This window comes from Salvelinus sp. IW2-2015, linkage group LG35 (assembly GCF_002910315.2).
Source record: "Salvelinus sp. IW2-2015 linkage group LG35, ASM291031v2, whole genome shotgun sequence".
NCBI classification, from domain to species: Eukaryota; Metazoa; Chordata; class Actinopteri; order Salmoniformes; family Salmonidae; genus Salvelinus; species Salvelinus sp. IW2-2015.
The window spans coordinates 2,392,504-2,408,472 of NC_036874.1; the positions used below are offsets into that span (position 1 = coordinate 2,392,504).

Consider the following 15,969-nt stretch of genomic DNA (forward strand, 5'->3'; position numbering starts at 1 on the left):
GTTTTATTTTAGGTTGAAGCCTTCCAAAGAGAGTCTCTGGATCAGGAAATGCCCAAATGCAACCAATAKAAGAAAATGGAGACATTTGGCATAACTGCAGACAACAGAGATATGGGTGTCTTTCCCTTTTAATTATGGCATGTTTTGCCATATGTTAACTGTGGCTGATGTGTTGAGTGAGCACTGTTGGAGTACTGTCCTTAACACAGTGTTGAAGTGACCAGGGGCCTCATTCGTTCTGCCTGTGGTGGTTTTATACTCCTGAAAACCCTATAAGCCTACAACAAGTAAGGATAGGCTTCATCTCTTATTTAATTGTATCCACTTCACAGTAGTAAATAGATAAGCTAGTTCAAGTATTTTGCTCTATTTGATCCATTCCGAAGCACAGTTTAACAGTAGAACAGAGGCTCACCTTTTCCATTGCCATTTGTAGGCTAGCTACAGTCTGTAATTTAAACATTTCTCGAGTAGACAATATTTCATTTATAAACATAATACATTTTTCATATTATGATATGTATTGTGTATTATTTATTCTGCAATTGTTATGATAACCATTGTATAATAAATTCCTCACCGTTCATGGCCATGAGTAAATATTCCCGAAGTAACCATACAACAATTTACCATGCGTATCTCATTTATTGGGCCAATCAGATGGGCTATTATAATTTCAGGTTTTTGCTCTATGCATCAGAAGGGGAGCGAGGTTTATAACATACAGTAGAATTTAAGGAGCAGTGGTTACAAAGAGACTGGTTATTATGAACAACCGTAACAGATGCAGGTTTTGGCTCATAGTGCCCTCTTGTGGCAGAATAGGGTAATTGGAAAAATGTAGTTCAAATTATGTATCATTTGCAATGCATTGCATTGGAGGGCTATGCAGCAGAAAGTATTCAGTAGCTTGTTTGCTAAAATGTCCAGATGCAGTGATTGGACTGACTGTATTCCTCTCCCAGGTATGACGTGCCAAGCGAAAATCTCCTACATAGAGACATAAACAAAAGTCTATCTACTTCACTTGCTTTGGCAATGTTAACATATGTTTCCCATGCCAATAAAGCCCTTAAATTGAAATTGAATTGATAGAGTGGGGGGCTCGATGTGAGCCATGCATGACCCTAGAGAAGGGCTCCTTCCGGGTGGACCTGCGTCGGTTCCACTCCACCCCACTGCAGCGCCCGCGAGACCAAGCAGCTTAACGTCCTGGTGGAGTGTACGCTCTTCGCACCCTCCAAGACCAGCGACGACTCCGAGAACTGTGTTGACGGGGCGGAGAGAGAGAGACGGAGAAGAGGAGAAGGAGATGCGGCCGTCGCACGGTGGGTGCTTCACTATAGACAACATCCAAGAGGAACGGGTGAAGTGAACGAGTGTGATGGGAGCCAGGATCAGATTACTACTCTGTGATATCAGGTGCTCTCAGGCTTCCACATTAACTGATTATAATCGCCTAAYATATTTTCATTTAAAATAATAAGCAACTGTAATTTTAAATGTAGAACATTCGTTTATTTAAGACTGACCGTGGCGTTGATTGTTTAAAGTGCTGCATTAGTGAATACTGCTTTTCAGATAGATAGTTCAGATAAATTATGAGGATTGTTTGGACCAGATGAATAAGATGTTAGATATTGTTTAATAATGAGATTATAGTTTTATCTAAAAAATACTGTAAGTAAAATGGTAGAACACTGACACAGACAACCTGTCAAAATAAATAAATATTTATTTAAGACATCAATTCTCTGAAGAGATAATAATTGCAAATACACTCTGCATGCCAGCTGCTGTGTAATTTATGCCAAAACGCATTCATACTCAAGTTCAGAGCAAATCAATGGTCATAACGGTTTGACAGGCTACTGTTTCTTTGTTGTTGGGTGTGACTGTGTGAGGATCTACATTCAATACAAAAACAGGCCATCTGCCAAATGAATACATTTATTATATCAATACTATCATTAAAATAGCAATAGGCTAAAGCAAATATACAGTGCCTATAGAAAGGCTACATCCCCCTTGGATTTATTCACATTATATTGTGTTACAAAGTGGGAATGAAAATGGATTTAACTATTTTTTTGGTCAACGGCCTCCACAAAATACTCTGTAATATCAAAGTGGAAGACACTAATATACCTTGATTAGATAAGTACATTATAAGGCTTTGCATTTAGGCCAAAAAGGTGTATTCCTTTGCCATGTTTTTGTTGTTGTTGCAGTATTACTTTAGTGCCTTTTATGCATGTTTTGGAGTATTTTTATTCTTTATATTTTTATTCTTCTTTTCACTCAGGTCATTTAGGTCATTATTGTGGAGTCACAACAATGTTGTTGATCCATCCTCAGTTTTCTCCCATCKCAGCCATTGAACTCTGTAGTTGTTTTAAAATCATCAATGGCCTCAAAATAACATCCCTAAGCAGTTTCTTTAATGTCCTGCAGCTCAGATCAGAAGGACGACTGCATCTTTGATGTGTCTGGGTGGTTTAATGCATCCTCCACAGCATAATTATTAATTTGACCATGCTTAAAGATATATTCAATGTCTGATTTGTTATTGTTACCCATCTACCAATCAGTGGTCTTCTTTATGAGGCTTTCAAAAAGCTCCCTGGCCTTTGTAGTTGAATATGTGCTTCAAATTCAATACTTGGCTGTATGTATGGAGGACAGAGAAAGGGGTAGTCGTTCAAAAATCATGTCAACCCCTATTATTTCACACAGAGGGAGCCCATATAACTTATGTGATTTGTTAAGACACATTTGACTTCTTTTAGGCTTGCCAAAACAAAGGGGATGAGTAGTTCTGCAGCTACTATATTTTAGTTATTTAATTTTTATTCATTTGTAAAAATGTGTAGAATTTTCTTTTCACTTTGACATTAGGGAGTATTTTGTGTAGATTAATGATTTTAAAAAATTAATTAAATATTTTTCTATCCCACTTTGTAATGCAAAAGAACGTGCAAAATAATTCCAGGAGGTGCAGACTCTATAGGCACTGTAAATATGAATCGAACAAGATCTAAATGTACTAAACACATATGGCTAAATGAAAATCAAGAATTTGCGTACAAAACGATTGCTCCAAGTTGTCTTGAGAGAGATAACGGACAAACATCGATGGAAACATTCATATGAAACAAGGACACATTTTTGCTGCCTCTAAATAGTCTTGATGTTTCCTTTCCTTGTCTCTTGGAAGTGACTGACTCTTCAGGCACTAGCGGTTCTGGGGGGGGGCTCTTGTTATTTTTTTACATCCGTTATTAGACAGAAAATGCAAATCAATAGTTGAATGATAATGAACATGGTCTTTTGCCTGCTAATGCCTGCAATGCAGTGAAGAAAACGATATGACAACAATAACGTCTAATGTAACTGGCCCCTCTAACAGTACAACTGGCCCCAGCTTGGCCCCCCCAGTTGCAATGGTCTAGAACCGCCACTGTCTTCAGGTGCAGCCATGATAGAATGGTAATAATACTGTTTAACTAGTAGTCCCTGACGAAGGCCATGCAGCCGAAACGCATCGGTTTTTAAACAACTTTGTTTCTATTGAACATGCCATACTAATAAAGGCATTTTAATTAATTATATGAAGAGTGCCTTGGTCCTCCTTTCTTTTTGATGAGTAATAATACTGTGCTTGATAATGATAATGCTGTTGATGCAAGACATGTTTTACGTTCTTTTCTGAGACCCAGTGTCCCTCTAGTGGTGAAAATATGCATTGACGTACTCCATGCACTTTTGGAGTACATGGATAAATTCTACGGTAACTGGTGTCTTGTTACCATGTATGTACATTACATGCTATGAGTTAGTTTCCCTGAGATGTAGTTGTTTGGCAGTAAAATTATTCTCTATTGACATTACATTTGCCTTCAAGCTAGCTCAGGTATGGCATGTGTACAGGTAGGTGCTGCTGATGGTCCAGTCTGGGGGGAAGTCCTGCAGCGGGTGGTTCTTCAGGTGTTTCTGCATGGCAGCCAGGCTGCTACAGAACTCCAGCAGCAGTACACTGGTAGGGTGTGGCCCCGCCGTGGGTCCGCAGGTGGCTTGATCATGGCTGAGTAGTCCCTTGACCGCTGGCCACACAGACGGCACTCAAACGGCTTCTCTCCTGGTGACATTGAGAGTGAGCAGGCAAGCACATACACAATGACTGACACATTAAAACACACACCCACGCCTACACCCACACCCCAACCCACACACACACACACACACACACACACACACACACACCACACAACACACACACACAACACACACACACACACACACACACACACACACACACACACACACACACACACACACACAACAGGGATATAATACCTGTGTGTACCCGGTGGTGTGTATCCAGTTGGTGTTTGAGGCTGAACCTCTTGGAGCAGCGTTTACACTGGTAGGCTTCTCTCCTCCCTGATCTCGCCGGTGGACGACAGTGACCGTTCCACCTTGAAGCCACGATCACAGTACTTACACCCCAGAGAAGTCTCACCTGAGCCTGGGAGGAGAGAGCAACAAGAGGGGTGGGGTAGAATTGTAATCATTCCATGTCATATAAATTCCTTTTTTCATTTAGTATTTGTGATGAGTAACTTAATTTAGTTATAGTTAACTTCACATGAATATACATTATGTGTATACAGACAGAACCGTCCAATGGACATCAGTATTAATAAACCTAGCTTAGCTCCATTTCTATACTGTAATGGTTTCTTCCCCTGACGTTCCCCCCGTGCTCCCCACTGCAGCCTGTATAATTGAGAGTATGGGTTAATTGTTTTTCACACGTCTATATTTATCAGCACAATCATTGGTGACCATTACCCATTAAACAATAGTGTCAGGCCAGAGTGATGACCTACTAATAGCACTAAAGGGTGATGTGAGCTCAGCCACATTGCATGCTGATGGATTCTCTGTAGGACAGGTCACACTCATGACTGTAAAGCTCACTGTTGTCATAGCAGCAACCTTCTTCACTCAACATTTTTTGTTGTCTTCATTTGTGACGATAATCAAAGATTCTTCTTTTTTTTTATTACAGTGGGTATGTATGAAATGGTATTATACAACTTATGTAGCTAATTGTGTTTGTCACACACCTAATAAAGATAACTAAGACCTCCTTTTACCAAAAGTTCTATAAATACACCACATTCTTTCACGAGGTTCAAATTGACAAGAAGAACCTTGGTTTCCTCTCATGTCTACCTTTGTATTTCTCTATAATCTGACCGAGGTGTGATTCTGAAGTAGAGCTGTCATCTCTCTAGCCCTTTGGTGGCAGTTAGTGATACTGTTTTACACAGTTACTATGGGGCCCTGTAGAACACATACAGGATGCTGAATAGGGGTGGGGAGGGGGGGGGGTGGAGAGGGAGATTGAGATGAGAGAGGAGAGCGAGAGAGAGAGAGAGAGGTGCGGGAGAGCAAGGACCAAGACCACAAAAAGTGTTCACTCCTCTCTCACTAAATTCAGCCTGTTCTCAATTAGCTTCCTGTCCAAACCTTCCTTGGCCTCTCGCTTAGAACACACAAACCTCTGATGTCTAAGCTTGATAAGTATCCCACTTATGGGACTAAAATGATCAAGTCTGATAAAAGTGACCAGTTGAAGTCAGTGAAACACTCATTATTCAACTAAATGTTTACTCTTGGCTGTCCATTCAATTTGGTGGAACAATCAGTGGAGATAATCTTGAGTCACATGAATACCGTCTCTCAGTCGTACTGTAACGAGCGAGTGACAGTGCTAACCCCATCACACAAACACAGACTGTAAAGATGTGAGGCTGATTTGACCACCCTACATAGAGTGAAAAAAAGATGTACGTTTTTCCCCTTGGCATGTATCAAAACCACCAGCACATTGCAGAACGTACTGTTTGTTCTGCCAGCTTACCGCACTGCTGCACCGCCAGCACAAAGCCACCAACTCACTCACTCTCTGTTCTTTCTGTTTCTGTATCTCTCTCTCTCTCTCTCTCTCTCTCTCTCTCCTCTCTCTCCCTCTCTCTCTCTCTCATACTCTTTCTCTCTCCCCCACCTCTCTCTCTCTCTTCACTCTTTCACTCTTTCACTCTCTTTCTCTCGTTCTCTCTCATTCTCCCTAAGGCACACTTCTCCTACTCTCTTTCTCTTTCTCACACTCTTTCTCTCTCACTCTCTTTCTCTTACTCTTCTCTCCCCCCACTCTCTCTCACTCTTTCACTCTCTTTCTCTCGTTCTTCATAAGACATGCTTCTCTCGCTCCTTATCTCCCCTACTCTTTCTCTCTCACTCTCTATTCTCTTTCTCTCTCGTTCTCCCTCTGGCACTCTTCCTCTCTCTCTCTCATGTTTCCTATATGCTCTGTCCCTATGACGATAGAGGTTAAGGGTCCCACTGTAGAAATGTCACTGCCATGTATCCATTAGAATATTAAGAATACAGTCACGTCTTAGTTCTGTACAGCTCCCAATACAATATTCACATTTTGAGATTATGCTTTTTGCAATGTACCCCAGTTAGAGGTCTAGTGAAAAAGCACTGAGTGAATGTTGTGACATTACAGTACCTGAGGGGTTGGTGGTTGAGSCCTGCAGCCATGAGCTGCCCAGGAGGACCTTGCTGCAGTGCTGACAGTCCTGGGTTCTTCCTGGACGCTCCTGGGAGTATCTGGCCCCATAGAAGACAGGTTTAAAATAAAACTTTATTTAAAGGACAAGAGTCAATGTAACTYTTGTAAGGCAAACACGTGAGCATGGTGGTCACCGAACCACTATTAGATAACCCAGTTGATGTGTTGCAATGAGTGTCATGCCAAAGCAGATTGATTTGCACACCATCTTGTGACATCCTGTCCTTCTCCCCTGCCTCTCCAACCACAGGCTATATGTACCTGTCTATTGATGTCAAATGTAAGCACCCAACTGTCGTAGGTTGGGGTTCTGAGGAAGAGGCCAGGCGTTACAATGGTACTGTATGTTTAGTGTCACATAGAAAAGGGACTTTCCACAGRATCTGACGCACTTTGTTAGCTAGACTGAAAAACCATAGGTGAATGATTTTTCAGAGATTAAAGGAAAAGTGGTAACGCTCTTTATGGCCCTAAAACCCACAAAATAAACAAGTGACAAATCTGCTACAAAGTCTGCTTGATGGTTTTCTACGCCACCTAAATGAAATGGCCAGAGATATCAGAAAAACCTCAGAGATCAGCAACAGGAGGGAGGAGGAAGTCAGAGAGATGTTGACGACCGATAGTTTCCACACTGAAACAGGATCACATAAACACAGTTTTAAGACTACTTACACTCATTCTGTAGTACTTTGTCGTACTCTGATCTGAGCCACATGTTATTTCTGACCTGGAGGTCAAGGTGGTATCCGAGGGAGTGCAGTATGTATCATGTTATGCATGCGTGTGTGTGTGTGTGTGTGTGTGTGTGTGTGTGCAATGTGCAATGTGTATTACGGGGACCTTATACCAAATTGTAAACTGCATTTCTTTATATATTTTTTTATTGGAATGTTCGTGTAAAATGTGTTGTCCTCAGGGCTCAATGGACTCCCCTGATTAAATAAAAGTTAAATAAAWAAAAAATAGGCAGACATTGTTTAAGAACAGGACTGAAACAGCTTGTAACTGATCCGTAGTGGATCTGAATGTCTTTCATGGTTGATATTTGCAAGGGAGGGGAGAAACTAAGGGGGCTCCCCCTTTAGATACTATGCAGAAAACTGCTTTATAGAGCCTTTCAATTACACCATACTGTACATCATGTCTCTGCATTAGAAAAGAGGAAGTAGCTTCACTGTAAAACCAGAAACGAGATACAGTGTAATGCCACCATCAAGGGACAGACCACATAACATGACTTCAGCAGCTGTTCTGTGGTTTGGACACAGCTAATATGAATGACCATCTACATCCATAATATACATCATGTGAATATGACAGACAGGAGAGTGTTAACTGGAGACAGGGGAAACTCTGCTTGTAGGAAAGAACAGGAGACTAGAACTTTCACTCAGATCCACCCAAACAACAATGAGTCAGATAGCTGTGTCGATATGTGCTACTTAATGTAAGCAAATTAGGGATATTCTGACCTATATTGTAGAAATGAGAACAGGGAAAGAAGGAGAAGAATGAAGACCAAAACGTCTGTAGTATAAAACCCCTCCAGAGTGGTCTTACCTTTGCCCTTCCCTGGGCTCCACCTATCAACACTTTATCCATCGGGTCTCTTTTCCCCAGTAAACCTTGCGTCAGGATGTCCCCCAGCTCCGAGACCCAGAGAGCAGGGGTGGTGGTATGGATGCAGGATACCCGGGTAGCCAGGACGGCGCGTGGACCTGGGCGGGATGGAGGACGTTAGCAGGGGGTACATGTGGGGAGTGGAGAGGTGGAAGGGGTATGTCACCAGGTGCTGTGAGGGGTGAAGGGAAGAGGAACTGGCTGCTAGGATGTCGTTATAGTTCAAGGCCATCTTCCTCAGGTGTTGACTTGGTGCCACATGACCCTCGCCGCTGGGGGAGGAGGGGGAGGGGTTGGATGGTGGCAGCAGTGGTGGCGATGACACTGTCTCTGGATGGAGGCGGTGTGGTGGTCAATAGTGTGGGTGTGAGTGGCTTTGGCCTTTTTCTCTGTGGGGTGATGAACCAGAGGAGTTACCCTCGTGTCAGGAAGAGTGGGGTCCTCAGTGAATGGGCTGCTCTGGGGCTCCAGATCAATGGAGGGAATTGTCTGGGGATCCCCCTCTTCTGGAATGGGACTCCTTTCAGGGATTCTTTCTCATCTCTCTCCTCTGTTATCTGAAGTTCTTCTCGTTCTGTCATTTCTCTAGTTTCTTTGTTCCTCTCACTCTTATTTTCTCAACTCTCTTCTCTCTTCTCAGGCACCCCCGATTTCTCTTCAGCTGGCTGCGACACTGCTCCTCCAGGGAATGCATCTCCAGGAGCTTGGCGGCCCTCAGAAGCTGGGGCAGATCATCCACAGGGACCTCCAGGGTCTCGGTGTATGCAAAGTCCAGGACCTGCTGGAAGGTGTGTGAAGAAAGGAGCTCCAGACTACAGTGGTAAGGTTGGTCGAGGCGATCAGGCTGGTCTGAGTATGCAGCCTGCAGGGTGAGCTGATGCTCCAGGGTTTTGCTTGCGCAGGCCAGCACCAGCCGATGGGCCCTGAACACCTGGCTCTCCACTGAGATGACAGCGTCACACAGCGTCCCCGAGCGACGCAGGACATCTGCCTGGCGCAGGAAGAGGGAGTACTGGGTGTTGTGAACTCGGATCATCTTAGAGGTCTGGAGGAGGAAGGYAGGTGTGATGGGAAGAGGAGATGGGCAGGTGAATAGTAGATGGTTTAGAAACTGTTTGAGACAACTCCATTCAACCTATAGGAAAAAGTAGACAGTGAAATTATCTAAATGTGGTCCTTTTTTGTAATGTTTCTGAGAAATAAAAAATGTCAGATAGCAAGTTGGAAAATGTATTTGTATAAATAGGTAAATTGCAGAGATTGGGTTTGTGATAAATAGATTATATCCCACGCCTCTGGTTCTTAGTGTTTTTCCATCGATGCCAGACGTTTAGGATGTTTTCAAGCTATCAGGGGTGAGAGAAGAGGGGGTTGGAAACTCAGAGGGCAGATCATATCACCTGCTGACGTAGGTTAGGTTGATAACGTGTTGTTGGTTACTAGGGTTTTGGAAATTCATAGCCCGAAAGGGACTGACACAATGCAAGAATGACTTAAAAAGTTCAACATTACAGGAGAAATTGATATGTCGATTATGTTACATATCAATAAATATTGAGTGGCATTTCATAGTCTGCAGCATGAACTGAAATGAATCTCAAGAACATGTTGTATTAAATTATATCCATTCATGATATTATCTTTAAGTCCATTTCCCCTGAAGTCCTTGTTTAGCAATCTGGGGCTTAAAAGGTCTATGTCAATTCTGTGGTTGATGAAGTACAGCATATTTCACAGATGTTTTTAACACTTCTTATATCTGACCACTGTAGTAAAAATAAGTGGCGGAGGCTGTATGTCTGGTTGACGTGTGGAAATGTTTTGTTTCATGTCAGCTTTGAAATTCATCTCTCAGCTATARGCTCAGAAGCCACAAACCTCCTAAGAATATGACACTATGACTAATGCCAGTACACACAGGCTTCACAGACAGACGACAAGTTTGTTTGATCAACAATAACCTATAGTGTACTGTAATTTGGTTTAGATAGGCATCTACAGTTGTAACAGTGTGCAGTATGTGGTATAAATCAAGTTGTGCTATTGTAACATGCAGTAGTGAGTCTTGATATGACAGGATTGTGTCGAAAAGAAACGGGTCACATCTATTTACAAAAGTGGGTTAACCGCAGTTCTGTACTATATTGTGCACAATCCTACTAAACAGCAGTGGTGGAAAAAGTACTCAATTGTCATGCTTGAGTAAAAGTAAAGATACATTAATAGAAAATGACTAAAGTAAAAGTGAAAGCCATCCAGTAAAATACTACTTGAGTAAAAGTCTAAAAGTATCTGGTTTTAAATGTACTTAATTACAATGGTGGAAAAAGTACTAAATTGTTAAACTTGAGTGAAAGTTAAAAGTAAAAATAAATGCTGTACATAAAATTCCTTTTATTAAGCAAACCAAGTGYCAAGAATTTCTTGGTTTTCTTATTTACGGACAGCCAGGGGCATGCTCCAACACACAGACATCATTTACACATGCAGTAGTTGCGTTTAGTCAGCCAGATCAGAGGCAGTAGGAATGACAACGTGTTATATTAATAGATGCGTGAATTGGACCATATAGCTGTTCCGCCTGAGCATTTGAAATATAACGAGTACTTTTCGGTGTCAGGAAAAATGTATGGGAGTAAACCGTACATAGGATTGTAGTGGAGTAAAAGTAAAAGTAGTCAAAAATATAAATAGTGAAGTACAGATACTAAAAAAACCCGACTTGCTGCAAAACAGCTTAAAATCGACATTAAAACCCCCTTCATTAAAATATCCAAGTGGTCAGTGATGTGTGGTTGTGTATCCTCTGTTCTGCTCCTCCAGCTGACCTGTCTCTGAGAGAACTGTCCCATGGAGCACTTTGGCACAGTAACCTCTGCTCAGTACAGTAACTCCATTTCTATCGGCCGACGGCGACAGTCGATAAGATCGAGAGTAGACATACCGGTACTGAAATGACAGTACTTTAATGTCATCGTTACTGTAATTGATGCTTAATCTCTCATGCCCAAGAACAGCCCTTAGCTGTGGTATATATGACAAAATATTTATTTTGACTGTTCTAATTACGTTTGCAAACAGTTTATAATAGCAATAAGGCACCTCATGGGTTTATGGTGTATGGCCAATATACCATGGCTCCATGTTGCATCATGTCTGCGTTGCATCACCCCCCCACATTATGCACCACATAATGGCTTCACATTGTCCACAAATGTGGAATACATTTTCCCTGCCAAGACACACACACAAAGGCTAATCATTCAATGCTAAATAACGCTGGTTATTGGTGGTGGGGACAAAACAGATCATAGAAATCATCATATTCAGATTTAAATGTTGTTGCTAAACTTTCTGTACGCAACATGAGGGATCCCACAATCACCTTTTTGAATTTCTTATTGTTGAGAAGCAACTGCTTTAAGTAAATTGAATTTAATTAAATTGACCACCCTTCTCGAAAAGGGCAATGAAGTTCATGCGAAAGTGAAACTACAGATTAGCAGTTATCGTACAATTTCCAGCATCACTTTATCCCTATTTTTGTTGGTACAGTAATACTTTATAGGGTGCAAATTTATAGAYCGTATTCACTGACATTAATTTGACTATTTACTGTATACTAGAGAATTGTATGAGTGCATTTTTTWAAATAAAGTCATGACAGAAATGATTGTCACCCTTGAAAAAGATGAGCAGTAAATACTGTATAAAATACATAATACAAATACTGAGCTATATTGTATGCTGACAAAAAGGGGACATTATATTATTTTCTACTAATACAATTTTGCTCACAGAAAGAGATTTTGTTTAACAATAAATACCTTTCCCCCTTGAAAAGATAGGGATCAGAAGTATTATCCTCCCTTTGTGAGGATAACGGCACTGAACCTTTTTCTAAAATGTTTTATGAGATTGGAGAACACATTGGGAGGAATCTTAGACAACACCTACGTACAGAATCTTTCCAGATCATTGATATCCTTCGTCTGCGTTTATGGAGTGAGGGCCCTCTTCAATTCAAACCACAGATTTCAATGGTGTTCAAGTCTGAGGTGGTCATTGCAAAATGTTGATTTTGTGGTCAATGACCCATTTCTTTGTGGAATTTGATGTGGGATTGGAGTTATTGTCTTGCTGGACAATTCACCTCTGGCCAAGTTTCAACCTCCTGTCAGAGGCAACCTGGATTTTGTGTAAAATGTCCTGGTACTGGGTAAATTTCATGATGCCATTGACCTTAACAAGGGCCCCAGGACCAGTGGAAGCAAAATAGCCCCATAACATTAAAGATCCACCTCCATATTTTACTGTAGGTATGCGGTTCTTTTCTGTTTATCACATCCTTCTTGCGTGTCCAGAGATGTCTACTTTCATGTCATCTAGCCATAGCACAATAACTCCAAGCACACATAAAATTCCACAAAGAAATGGTTAATTGACCGCAAAATTAAAATTTTGCAATGGCCATCTCAGTCTCCGGACTTGAACACCATTGAAAACCAGTGGTTTGAATTGAAGAGAGCCCTCACTCCATAAGCACAGACGAAGGATATCAATGATCTGGAAAGATTCCGTATGGTGGAGTTGTCTAAGATCCCTCCCAATGTGTTCTCCAGTCTCATAAAACATTTTAGAAAAACACTCAGAGCCGTTATCCTCACAAAGGGAGGGTGCCGGAGTGTTGAAAACAGGGGTGCCAATCATTATGACCCCTATCTTTTTGAGAAAGAAAATATTAGTTGTTAAACAAAATATCTTTCTCTGAGCAATTGTATTAGTAAAAATAATACCATGTTCTAATCTTTTCAGCATAGCTTGAACTATTTATTTAATAGTCTTTTTTGCTAATCTTTATCAGGGGGCTAATAATTTAAGCCACGACTGTATGTTCCTTTACTGATACTGACATGTGCTATAGAAGTAAAATGCATTATTATTATTGACATTTGCAGGTAGAAATGTTACATGCAGAACCTTTAACAACAGCTTGATCCACTATCAATGCAACCATCCATACAAACTAATCGATCCACAAAGTTGAATGAGTAGATTTTCCCTGGCTATACGCATATAGAACAGTACCTTCATAAATCAGGAACTGATGGCGATATGATTACTGAARATCACACATACAGTAGCGGGCTATATACAGACATTAGGCCAACAGTATGCAGGCCTCAATATTACCACAAGCAAATCTACATGTCCTCAATAGCCCATAAAGCTAAGGGGAAAACCTAGTGTGCACTGACATACCTTCAACATCCTCTGACAACACATGAAAAACCAGAGGGCCTCTCCTCTACTCACATGTAAAGGCTGGAGTTGCATGCGAGGAACCTTTTGAAGCTAAAAACCACAGAGACACCAGCTAGATGACAGGATCAACAGAGAGGAGATAGTGAAGAGAACAAGTTAGAGAGAAAGAGTGAGTGAGAGAGAGAAAGAAAGATAGAAAGAAAGAGAGAGAAAATTTGTAAAATTGAGCAGAATGGCTTGGGAGACCATGCAGGGACGGAAAGTGTAGTAAAGCAGAGGTGTTCAGTGCGATGGAGAGACTCACCAGTTCACGAGTGACTCAACCCACCCACTGTGGAGAGTGTTGACCCTATACGCATTGTGACCTGGCTGTTGAATGACAGGGTAGGCTGGGTGTCAGTTTAGGTAAGGGAAAGGGTGGTTACCTCTTCTCTCTTCTCAGTCCCTCCTCTTAACCTCATCTGGCCCTGATTGGTCTGTCATGGGAGCATCCGTGATATATGATTGGTTAGTACAGTATACAGAGTTGAACTGGCAAGTTATTGATCTTGGTTGATAATCTCATTTCAAAATAATGTGTTAGGCTGAGACTGTCCGTTTGAAATGTAGCTACGCACAGGTTATGCCAGAGTAATCTCTTTAATCATATTTATGATCTTATCCTAAAAGGCACAAATATTTATTCATTTTTTCCCACCCACATCAGTCGCAGGTTACTGAAATGTTGTAATGGGCTGAAGTACAGTGCTCAGAGAAAACCATTTGCACTTAGTTTAGCTTTGACAGGATGTTGAACGCTAGAGAGGCTGGAGAGGCTGTAACAACATAGAACCAAGCTAAAACCTGTCTACCTGAAATAGCACATGCATTAGCCTGGATGTGCTGCATTTATGGCGTGTGAGATGGCTGATTGAAAACTATTATAAATTAATGATATAGACATGTAGGTTACTACTGTGGGGTCATGGTCAAAGATCTTGCACCTTTACAATGCATGCAGCATCTTAGTAAGTACGTTATACAGTAAGTGAACGCTTGGAATTTTAAGGCTCTGTTTTTCAAGATATTATATGTTTGATTAAAGGACCAGTTCAGTCAAAATCTCATTGTACATATTGTACAGCTGATTGAAACAACACTGTAAAAGGGTGAAATACATTTGACTCCACGCTGTTATATTCCTGAATTTGCTGGTTGAAAATACAGGACCTACACGTTTTGCATGGGTGACGTTTCCGTCTTGCCTGTTGAACCAGGTGGACAATTACTTAAACCTTCGTGTTGTCTTAAGGGTAAACATGACCGCCACTATGTTACAAGCAGAGAAAACCCCTAAATGATATTTTTTCAAACTTGAAATGGATGACTTTTCCTAGAGTACCCAACATTAGAAAAACGTGAACATCGCTTTGTTCATATTCCATGAAGCTTGTACACCAGCCAGGGTAACAAAGATTGTTCTTCAGGTCATTTTAGACGCCGGCAGTTATAAAATTAATTTACACACCACACCAAGACCACCAACACACACCACAACACGCACACGCACACGCACACACACAGACACACACACACACAGCACACACACAACCACACAACCACACACACACAACACACACACACAACACACACAACTATCGTACCACACACACACACACACCACACCACACACACACACCACGAGATATTGAATTATCGTGGTGTACTGATGTGAACTCATGACAAGAACTTTACTGGGCATGTGCAGCATCTCCCCTCACAACGACCCCACACATGGGACTCAAATTCACAGACAAAATAAATATAAAATCTGACAAAATAAACAACATTTCAGACAAAATAAAAATGTATTGAAAGCATTGTTTACTAATGGGGAATGCAGTCAGAGGCTATAAAGGTGGTGCAGATGACAGTCCCCCCAGTTCTCTCTTTGCTGAAGCCATGACTGCACGTTTCAGTGCCCAACAGGTCGTAGATCWGATTTTTTCAGATGTCCAGGAGGAACAAGAGAACAATGATTTAGAAGAGGAGGAGGTGTCTGAAGAAGATGAGGAAGAATACAACCCAGAGCACGATGCATCATCTTCAGATGAAGAAGAAATCCCCCAATCTGAAAGAGAGGCAATTTTATCAAAGAACACCAAAATAACATGGTCCTTGTCACCATATGACAACCTGGGCAGGATGGCAGCACAAAATGTCATAAGGATGACCACAGGGCCCACAAGACATGCAGTTTCCCATGCCCAGAACATCGCCTCAACATTCTACATGTTCATCACACCGGCCATTGAAAAAATCCTCCTGGAGATGACAAATTTGGAGGGTTTCCATAAATATGGAGACAACTGGAAAAGGATGGACGAGATTGACCTGCGTGCCTATATAGGGCTGCTAATCTTAGCGGTGTGTGTAGGTCCTGAGGCGAGGCT

At 41.5% G+C, this 15,969-nt stretch overlaps 1 protein-coding gene across 1 annotated transcript; it reads right to left on the reverse strand.

The window, feature by feature from the left end:
* Positions 1 to 1,717: 1,717 nt before the first annotated feature.
* Positions 1,718 to 13,907, reverse strand: zbtb32 (zinc finger and BTB domain containing 32). The gene is given in 9 exon segments (XM_024134878.2): positions 1,718 to 4,030; positions 4,032 to 4,072; positions 4,074 to 4,138; positions 4,357 to 4,528; positions 6,587 to 6,719; positions 8,278 to 8,444; positions 8,537 to 8,731; positions 8,880 to 9,407; positions 13,842 to 13,907. Coding segments are annotated over 8 exon segments (1,323 nt in total). The 5' UTR covers positions 9,309 to 9,407; positions 13,842 to 13,907; the 3' UTR covers positions 1,718 to 3,909.
* Positions 13,908 to 15,969: the final 2,062 nt, after the last annotated feature.